This window comes from Trachymyrmex septentrionalis, unplaced genomic scaffold (assembly GCF_001594115.1).
Source record: "Trachymyrmex septentrionalis isolate Tsep2-gDNA-1 unplaced genomic scaffold, Tsep1.0 scaffold103, whole genome shotgun sequence".
NCBI classification, from domain to species: Eukaryota; Metazoa; Arthropoda; class Insecta; order Hymenoptera; family Formicidae; genus Trachymyrmex; species Trachymyrmex septentrionalis.
This window is the reverse complement of record NW_017304155.1, coordinates 787,644-798,408: the sequence shown is the minus strand read 5'-3', so window position 1 is coordinate 798,408 and position 10,765 is coordinate 787,644. Positions and strand designations below refer to the sequence as shown.

Below are 10,765 nucleotides of genomic sequence, written 5' to 3'. Positions count from 1 at the left end.
CATATGTAATTCATCAGCTGTCATGAGCTTATAAGATTATAAGTACTTATACTAAATTAAAACGACGATGTAAAACCGGGAGCACATAGAAAAACGTAAGACCGTAAGCATAACCAATAAGGAAATCGTAAGATTGGATTCGCTACTGGTCCATGGTGGAAGAATACATGGAGTGTGCAGTTCGGCCAAACCACGCTCACTTTTGCTCAGCGTCGTCGATAGTAGGCAAGAGCTTACCAATTGCGAAACGTGAAACATATTTCGCGTTTCGCAGTTGCAGCCATGATGAGTGCAGGCGACACAGCTGGGTATACTGTCCTTGTTTCACGCATTTCTTCCAGCATCAGAGTTTCTTTTTCTATCCAAGCAGAATAAGTCATGATATCAAAATGATGTCGAAATGATCGATGACTCGAAAATGATCATTAAAAGTTATTTTTCAATCATTTCCGATTCATTTAAATGTCATTTTGACATTTCCGTGACTAGTTGTTCTATGACAGTTTAGATTTACATCCAGTTAGCATATATCATCGCGGAAAGGAAATAGAAAATTTATTATTGTGTGATATATCAACGCGTTACGTGTGCTAAGAGACGACGCGTAATCAGTTAAATTTCAGATCAAAGTCTTTGGCTGTGGTATCAGTTGTTGGGCACATTGACGTATTTTATGTGCAACAAGTCTTACTCCGTTTTACAAGAGCGACTTTTCGTTACTTTTTGTTTGCGAGAAATTCTTTGCGAAAATTCGTTAATTCAGATAAGTGTAATAATACAAAATGGTACAAGTCTGTATAATGAGTGGTTGCAACAACAATTCTGAAAAATGTAGCGGTGAACGTATAAGTTTCTTTCAATTGCAGAAAAACCAAATTATGCATGAAACTTGGCTGCGAAGAATCGGAAAAAATCACAAATCTCATAATGGAAAATTTGGTAAGTTCGTTCTCAATTATATTTAAGTATTTTAAACGTCAACCGCCCTGAATAAAATATTTAAATATAAATACGAAGAATTATATAATGTAATTGAATATATGGGGGCTTTTGCTCACTCTTTGCTGTTCAAAGTTGTGCATGCCTCCTTAATTAATTATACAATATAGTAGTATTGCGTGCAAGTATTGGCATTCTTTCACCATCCTCTTATACTTCGTATCAATATTTTGTGCATCGAGCATTTATATCATTATATAAATACATAAAATATAATAAATATGCTCTTTATTAGTTTCAATATAATACAATAGATATAATATATTGATTTGTTTGCGTTTGAGCATACTTCAGCAAGCTCAAACATATTCCTATCATAGTTCTACTCCAACAAGCGTTTATTTCTCACCGTGAGTGAAGTTGGACATATATTTAGCAATAAGTGTTATACGTCATTTACAATATGCTTGGATTGTTCGGAAAGTAATTTCGTTTTTTCCCAACAAAGGACTTAATTGTATTTTTTCACAGCCAACTTCACACTTAAGCCGCATAATCATTATATATTTTGATAGCTGATATAGCAAGGCTTGCTTGTGAAAAAAGTTCGATTGATTCTACGCAGTAGTTTTTGGTTGGTGCCCTATCAAATATGGAAAGTGAAAAGCAGCATTTTCGGCATATTTTACTTTTTTACTATCGAAAAGGTAAAAATGCTGTTCAAGCAAGAAAAAAATTATCCGATGTGTATGGAGAAGATGTATTGACAGAACGCCAGTGCCAAAACTGGTTTGCAAAATTTCGATCCGGCAATTTTGATGTTGAAGATGCACCACGTTCTGGAAGGCCAGTTGAAGCTGATGAAGACACAATAAAGGCATTAATTGATGCAAACCGGCGAATAACAACTCGTGAGATCGCTGAGAGATTAAATTTATCGAATTCGACCGTTCATGATCATTTGAAACGCCTAGGTTTAATCTCAAAGCTCGACATATGGGTTCCTCATGTTCTTTCGGAAAGAAATTTGTGCCGTCGCATTGACGTCTGTGATTTGCTTCTCAAACGTCAAGAAAATGATCCATTTTTGAAGCGCATCATCACTGGGGACGAGAAATGGGTTGTCTACAACAATGTTAAACGCAAGAGATCATGGAGTAAAAAAGATGAACCGGCTCAAAGCACTTTGAAAGCCGATATTCATCAAAAAAAGGTGATGCTATCTGTTTGGTGAGATTTCAAAGGAATCTTTTTTGAGCTTCTACCGGACAACACAACGATCAATTCTGAAGTGTACTGTCATCAGCTGGACAAATTGAATGATTCACTTAAACAGAAAAGGCCAGAATTGATCAATAGAAAAGGTGTAGTGTTCCACCAAGATAATGCGAGACCCCATACAAGTTTGATAACTCGCCAAAAGCTTTTACAGCTTGGATGGGATATACTGCCACACCCACCATATTCTCCAGATCTGGCACCTTCTGATTATTATTTGTTCCGGTCTCTACAAAATTTTTTAGACGGTAAAACCTTTACTTCAAATGAGGAAGTCAAAAATCACTTGGATCAGTTTTTTGCTAGCAAAGAACAAAAATTTTATGAGCGTGGAATCATGCTGCTGCCAGAAAGATGGCAAAAGATATTGGACCAGAATGGACAATATATAATTCAATAAAATATTTATTCACTATAATGAAAATCGTCTTTCATTTTCATTAAAAAAAAACGAAATTACTTTCCGAACAACCTAATAGTAGTAAACTTGATGTAATAAGTAAGAATAAAAAATTGACCAATTACAGTCTATTTTTTTTCTCACATTTGATTGTGATTGGTCAATTTTTATTTCTTATACCAAGCTTACTTAGCATATTGTAGACACATTAATATATTCTTCATTAGAATGCATTATTCTATCTACAATTTTACTGTAGACAAAAATCTAAACGATTTTTCCGTATTTCTGAAACATATTATAAAGTTACATTTTATATGTTTAGCAAAAGTGTGTTGCATTTTTCGGAAGATTCATTTATGGTACCAAAAAGGAAATCGAAAGTTACAGAGGACAAGAGAAGACTACGCCTTTTACAGAGCTGCTATACCAACTTTGTTTTCAACATCAATAGAAAAGAGGTATAATTTTTGTTCGCAATTGTTTTGTTATTATTTTTGATAAATAGTACAATACCATACATTTTTAACAGCTTTCAGGATACTGCGGTAAACATGGATTTTAAAATTATTCGTTGAGAATTTCCACTTGTCAGTAATCCAGGCACAAGCAGAGGCGAGAAGGAAGAAATCAGCAGTAAGATTGATGCAATGGATAAATCTTGCGGCATGTTACTTCTAATAACAACGAAACTGATGCCATTGTGGTAACATCAATAGTGGGTTCAAGAAGGTAAAATGAAAAATAATTCGTATACTAACGATTTTTTAATTTTTACATTAATATAAATATATATTAATGTATTTCAAAATTTAATAATAGTAAATTTGAAAAATATGTTTCAATTATACGTATAAGTGTGTTTATATTATTAAAAGTTAAAAAAAAGTGTAATTTCAACAAAAATGTATATATATTGCTTTATTCTCTAAATATCATAAATTATATGATATGTCTTTCCAGATTTTTAATGGAGAACTGTGATGACAACATCAACAGCAATGGCTAAAAACCAACCGAAATGTACGATTTAAAAACAAATATGACGTTTCTTAAGGCAGACCTGCAGCATTAGCGTTCATTGCATGAATTTAACATGCAATCAAAATATACATATTTCGCAATGCAAATTGCCCCTAGAGGCATTGAAGCAACAATTGCAAGAAGAAGACCAACAATTGCAAGAGAAAGACGAACAATTGAAAAAAATATCTGCCAAAAAGGAACAGATGCTGAATTGATTAATGATCTTCAAGCACAATCGGCGATCACTACTGCGACTCTCGAAGACGACAGAAAAAAATACGTCACAGAACTGTTAAAACCGTACTGTATATATTGTATATTGTGTATATTATATCTTTTGTACTTTTATATATATTGTAATAGTATTGATATATTTATAAATATTTCATTCTTTAACGCAATTTCGTACGATTTTGAGGAATTTTTTTAAAAATTGACATTCACGGATTTTTTTTAGAAAAATACATATTATGGAGAAAAGTTTAAAATGTCATGGAAAAAAATGTATTGTAGTTTTTATAATTATTACATTACAAATACGAGGGTGGATCAAATATAAACCGGAATTTTACAAATACTTTTCTTAGCCAACCACGAGCGCTCTCACAGTGTAGGTTCTTGTAGTGTAATGTATCAGGAGTGGGGAAAACGCTTGGTGAGCTGTTTGACTCAGTCAATTCGCCAGTACAGCTATGAGTGAGCAACAGGTTCCAGCGTCCGTTGCACAACGGGTTATAATAAAGTTTTTAACTAAGGAAGGCGTTAAACCGTGCGAAATTTTGACTCGATTGAAGGTTCAGTATGGGGATGATACTCTGTCTAAAACTCAAGTGTTTGATTGGGCCAAAAAGTTTAAGAGTGGACGAGAAAGATGCTCTTGGAGGATTGCGATTTGACAACGATCAAGATGTTGAGGAATTCGTGCGCAATTGGTTGGTGACTCAACTTCAAAGTTTCTACGAGCAAGGAATTAACAAGCTTCCAAACCGCTGGGAAAAATGTGTAGAGCGTGAAGGAGACTATGTAGAAAAATAATCAACAGTATTTTTGTATTGTTTTATAAATAAATAAATATTAAAAAAGAATTCCGGTTAATATTTGATTCACCCTCGCACATTATATATTCTAAACAAATACAATTACATATTCTAAAATGTATTATTATTATTATTTATATGCAAAGTTTTCATAAAATATAATAAATTTCCAGATGCAAAATTCTATAGATTCAAAGTTCAAAGAAGTGATTATTTAGCTGCAAATTGTTCCAACACTGTTTACTGCACTTTCCTATCCGCTTTTTTTACTTGCTTTCGCTGTCGAAAATCTCACCGAATGATTATTATAATCGACTTCTTAATGTACCATACAGTATAATTACTTACTTGCATCAGACTATTCTACATTTACAAAGAGCTTTTGCACTGTATTTTGCTATTAAGTGATAAACAATTCATTATTTTATGGCTGTATCTTATATCCGGTAGAAATTTTTCATTCACTAATACTATATATATAAATATACATAAACATATATAAACAAATATAAATATGCATAAACATTCAAAAATATATATAATTATATATGGAATATGTCCATACATCCCTCTTCCTTTTGTAAAATTACTGTTTAGTATAATAAAAAAATAAAAATGAAAAAATAAAAAATAATTACAAAAATAATTTTTGCATTGTTTATTTTAGAAAAAATTGAGTTTAGAGAAATGTAAGAATTGCTCATACATAATTATATATAAAATTGTACATAATTATGTAGGAGCAATTTTTTTTACATTTCTCCTAACTTGATTTTTCCTAAAATAAACAATGCGAAAATTGTTCTTGCAATTATTTATATTTTCTCATTATTATTATTCTTTTCTTTATAATAAATAGTACTTTCGCAAAAGAAAGAAGTATGTATAATATGGACACGTATATGGACATATTTCGTATATAATTATTTATAATTATATATTTTTATGAATGTTTATACATGTTAATTTATGTGTATTTATATATATATTTATATATATTCATGCTTGAAAAATTTATCAAGTATTAATGATACAATTAATTTTTAACTTAATTTTTAACAAAAATAAATGTATATATTTAATTTATAACTAATAATCTTAATACGAATATTACCAGAGAGAAACCTGAGAGAGGACATGAGCCTGAGATCCGGCCCAAAACCTGTAACCGCAAAATGCTGCCGCGCACTACTCACTAACGAAGGATGTAAACTACATAGCTTTGACGATAATACGTCTACTTTCAAATCCAGATGATAAATCGATACTTGGTTCATATAATCATGCTCATTCACAAATTGTGCATCAGAAATATTCATCTCTGCAATCTTACATGCGCGTAATGTTTATTTCGCTTAAAAGTATTAACATTTAAGGTTACATTATATTTTTACAAATGTGTTAATATTTATATTTTAAATAAGCTATATACATATGAATTAAGTTGTATTTTAAGCATTTTATTTTTATTAAATACATTTTTATAATTTATTTACTTTATTTGTTATTATTTTCTTATTGCAATAAAATTTGAAAAGCATATAATGACAAAATCTAAACTTTTCTAATTAATCTAAACTTTTTTTTGTATAAGTTTTTTTTTGTATAACTTTAAATATTTAAAATGCAATTATAAGTTTTATTGCGACGCAAAAATTAGGTATTTAATAAAATAAAGAAACAATATATTTTGTTAAGAATAACATGAATTAAAGGAAGAGTTGATGAGCAAAGCTAGTTAATTATATGTATGTCTGTAATTATAAATTTTTATACGCAAAAATTTAAACACTGTCGTGAGTTTCAGTCCAAAATATTTTGTTTATTTACAGAACAATATAATCATGCAATTTCTGCGTCTAAAGCTGAAACATTGCTCTATCGAATGATATAAATGTCAATTTAAAAAAAAAAAGAATATATATGCATTTGAGCCAATCGTTTAACAAGTATTGTATTGGAAAAGTTATTAAAAGCATAAAAATTTTTTTCTTTAATTTTAAATAGAATCTAGAAATTTCGTATTTTCACATGAAGTCGCTCATCGCTTCATGAAAACAGGAATCATAAACGTAACAAAGAATACATCAGAAGATTGTAAATATTATTAATTTTTATTCTCTGGACTCCAACTCATGCTATAAACTCATACCATAAGCGATTGGAAAATTATTTCACCATCTATCTGCGAGCATTGTTTTCAATTTTATGTAATTTCTTTTTTACAGTCATCTTGATATTATTGTACTACCTTTGGACTAGCGAGTTTTGCTTAATTAATTTTTTGTAATTTTTTATTTTTTGTCATCTTGTACTGACGATCTTGTTGTACGGACAAATCTTGACCGAAACAGTCTACATTTTTATATGAGAATTTTTAATTTTGATTTTATTGTTTTTAAATATATGACTTACATTAATATCTGTCGTTGTGGCTGTGTGCTCTCTATTATTTATATTTTGTATTTGTTAGCCACTTTCAAACATTTTTAATTTTATTTACAAATTTATATTGTTAAGTCTTAAGAGCTTATTTATATATATTATATATATTACATATATATAAAAGATACTTAAATAAATAATGAAAATAAAAATCTCATTCTAATCTGAACTAACCTCACATACAGCAAATAATTCAGTTATCTTAAAATTTCCTAAATTTTCTTTCCATTTAGCTTTTAAGTCATCATTCTTCGGAAAATTACGAATAAGAAGCCCTTGACCATTTCTGGTTAAACAATATACACTTATAATCCATTTTCGCAAACAGAAATCGCATTTAATGATACATATAAAAATATACCATTTAAAACAGATAGTTTCGCGTGAAACTTATTCGTTTCTACTATCTACTACTTAAACGTTTCTACTATCCGTAGAAACAATGGCGGAACCAATCAGAAATCATTACAGCGTTTGCGCTTCTCGGACTCTAGTTCAATTGAATTGCTTGAATCTGAAAATTGAAACGAATATCCAAAAACTTTTTTTATAAATCTACAGCGAAGGATGAAGTAATGTAATTACTAATGTTAAAATTATTGCGAAAGACAAGAAATGTACCAAGTTGGCGTGCTATTCCGATATTTAAGAGTGTGCGAACATTTTATTTCACTTATAACGTTTTATTGCAACAGTAGAAATATACAAGAAAATTCGGGATACAATGTTTACACAAAGAATGAGACATCTCCAAGGCGCAAGTGACAATATAGTCCTTGAAATGCAAATGACCGATCGTGAGAAGTTCTTTAATTACTTCAAAATGACATTGGAATTATTAAAAGAATTGCTGGCATTATAGTTTGACTATATATATGTAAAACAAGGATATATATTGTATTGAAAAATAAGAATTATTATTAATTTTCTTCTTCAAAGTTGTCAAATTCTGAACTATCAACAATAACTGGATCGACATGGCCTATGTTATGTCCACACAATATTTTTGCCTTAGTTGCTAGTATATTTCGCCTCTTTACGTTGTTTCCATCGCTGACGCGATGTAACGCCGCTCCCACATATAGCAACTCGAGCGGTTCTTCGGCGAGTACACTGCTACGAGAGAATCTGCTTTAAGGCAGATCCGCTCCTATTACGTAACGCTCCGGATGCATGGAGTGGGGCGAGGGAGATCTAATCCTTTAGAAGGAAGTCCTTCGCTCTCTCTGTTTAACTGTGCAGATCGACTTAGCCGCCAGCTCCCACTGCGTCTTACGGATACGTAAGACCACGTGCCATATTATTTCTATTTCCTAATTCATTTCCATTCCCAATCTCAATCGCACTTTAGTTTCGAGATGAATTTGGCGTGACAGAAATATACGCACCGTGAGCAATAGTTCTAAATTGCAGTATTCAATAATTATTAAGTCTATACTTAGTCGTAAAACGTAGATTATAAACTGTAATTGTTCATGAGTCCTTTATAACTATCCGCATCTAGCGACATATATGATGAGATAAATTGAGAGCCAGTAGTAATAATTAATTAATAATAATAATCATAGCAATAATCAAATGTAACTGCCTAAATCCTATCTGACGATAAGGCTGGAGTTATTGCTCTGAGTAACACTATAGGTCCATATGCGACTAATTGTTATATCGGTTATAGGATAATAAATATATAATTTATAAAAATCCAGCTATAACGATCGTGTCATGTCCCTACCATCACCCTCTCACTTCCCAAAACACGTGTTCGGTGATACACCAACGTAGCATCAAATCAAGGATCCGAACATCATCAAGTCACAGTACATGCAGTAGCGCAACTCCCTGTCGGCATCTTTGATGTGAGCGTGGCCAAAATGGAGTGCGCATGCGCGAAATAAGCAAGTTATCTAGATTACCATGGTTACCACCTAAACTTCTTTCTCTTTTCATCCTTTTTTCGCTCTCAAAACTCACTAGAGTTATTCGCGTCGCACTCCAACAAATGCGTTGGAGTGAGTAAGAGCTCTTATAGGAGCATATTAGAGCATGCAACGCGAATAAACCTACTATTACAATGAAATAATCTGATGAATGATGAATAATCATTATATATTGTTCTTTTTTTTCACAATTTTTTGGTGTTGATATAGCACCTGAAACAGAGAGCTAAAATCTAAGTGCTCTTCCAAGAGAAGAGTTAACCTATATAATTATATAAGTTAACTATTCTCTTAAAAAGAAAACGTTCTTGCTCAGTTTTCTTCTTTATTTTCGTTCACTTTTTCACTTCACTTCACTTTTTCACGAGACTAATCTCTCGAGGTTTCTCACACAACACTACCAAATGAACAATGTAGGTTATATTTCCCTCTAAATTTCTGCTCTCAGCTCTTTAAATGGAACATTGAAATAGTCATTTAAATAGAAAGAGAGCAATAAAGGAAGAAATGAGACGGAGCAACTTGCTTATTTCGCGCATGCGCATTCCATTTTGGCAAAATCACGGAGTTGCGCTACTGTATATACTGTAACCAAGCCACGCTGACCACCATAGGGATCCTTAAGGTGAACAACAGAGTGAACTCTATTCGATCTAATATCCGTCATAATAGCATTGTCTGGAGCTCTGAATCATGTGGCGCATGGACGCCGCCATACTTGAGCCTGAGCGTCATCTATCGCATGTCGCGTCTGTGTATCCGTCGAATCCGACGTGGATGCGCGATTAGTACTTCGTTTCGCCAATCAGGCGCATGATAGTTCATTAGTATGTGCCCTAACTCGGGAGTGCGCAATCGCGCCGCGATATTATAGACAACGCTTATCGCGTTTGGATTTTCAATTCAGTTTGCATGACAAGTATATTTGCACCGCGTCAAATCGGAAGATTCTTTGTGCCACATGTTATACTTCAGAATTATCTCACATGCGAGAAGTTTACTACCTCACCGATCGCCATTGCGCTTACACATCGGGTTTCCGCTTCGCATTGATAAGTTCGCCAGGTGTTTACTCTCACTCACTCTCATTCCCTTTCTCTCTCTCTCCCCCCTCCACCTCTCTCTCTCTGTCATGCGTCCGATCGCAAATTGTGGTACCTGCGCAGAGGTACGTGCACGTTTTGTACTGTATTTGGTCGGAACGGGCAAACGACTGTGGCGTGACAACGAGTCCACTATCGTGACGATCTCACAATTCGGAGTCTAACTCGCGCTAGGTATTGGGATCTATGACAACGAATCACGTGAAACTGTAGACTCGGCCGTAACATCTAATTAGTTGATTCGCGTATACACTATGCGTTATGCATTATGCAAAGTTTGTGCTACGGCCTTTGAATAGGCACAGACAATAGGCACAGGCAACAGGGAATAACAGAGGATATAATATCGAACTTACATACCAGAGCTCTGATTGGATGGCTCGTTATTTCCTGTGTCTATTGCCTGTGCCTATTGTGTTTAAATCTTAACTAAATATTTCTATTGTTATTGTATGACATTATTATGTGAAAAACCACATTTCTTTGAAAATGAAAGAACTTCATATTAACAAAAACGATGAATTATAAATATTAAACGTATCCAATGCTAAATTTATAGCAGCAACTGGTAGTAAGTAATCCCGGTGAAAAATTGTTCAC

The 10,765-nt window shown here is 32.6% G+C and overlaps 1 protein-coding gene across 3 annotated transcripts; it reads left to right on the top strand.

Moving 5' to 3' along the window:
* Positions 1-383: 383 nt before the first annotated feature.
* On the top strand, positions 384-3,946 carry LOC108745360. 3 transcript variants are annotated; one of them, XM_018481493.1, is made up of 5 exons: positions 384-791; positions 867-939; positions 2,943-3,078; positions 3,150-3,349; positions 3,581-3,946. In XM_018481493.1, the coding sequence occupies exons 1-4, from the start codon at positions 783-785 to the stop codon at positions 3,193-3,195; spliced, it is 264 nt and encodes an 87-aa protein (XP_018336995.1). In that variant the 5' UTR covers positions 384-782; the 3' UTR covers positions 3,196-3,349; positions 3,581-3,946. The 3 variants fall into 3 exon arrangements, 2 of the variants coding, with proteins under 2 accessions (XP_018336995.1, XP_018336987.1); XR_001939094.1 differs by having other exon boundaries at positions 384-939; positions 3,157-3,349; XM_018481485.1 differs by having other exon boundaries at positions 384-939.
* The last annotated feature ends 6,819 nt before the right edge of the window (positions 3,947-10,765 follow it).

Bases quoted from the DNA above. Each gene is read 5' to 3' on its own strand.
- LOC108745360 (XM_018481485.1), top strand. From the start codon at position 783: ATGGTACAAGTCTGTATAATGAGTGGTTGCAACAACAATTCTGAAAAA. The intron at 940-2,942 runs GTAAGTTCGTTC...TTATATGTTTAG, and splicing joins ATCTCATAATGGAAAATTTG to CAAAAGTGTGTTGCATTTTT. The intron at 3,079-3,149 runs GTATAATTTTTG...CATTTTTAACAG, and splicing joins TCAACATCAATAGAAAAGAG to CTTTCAGGATACTGCGGTAA.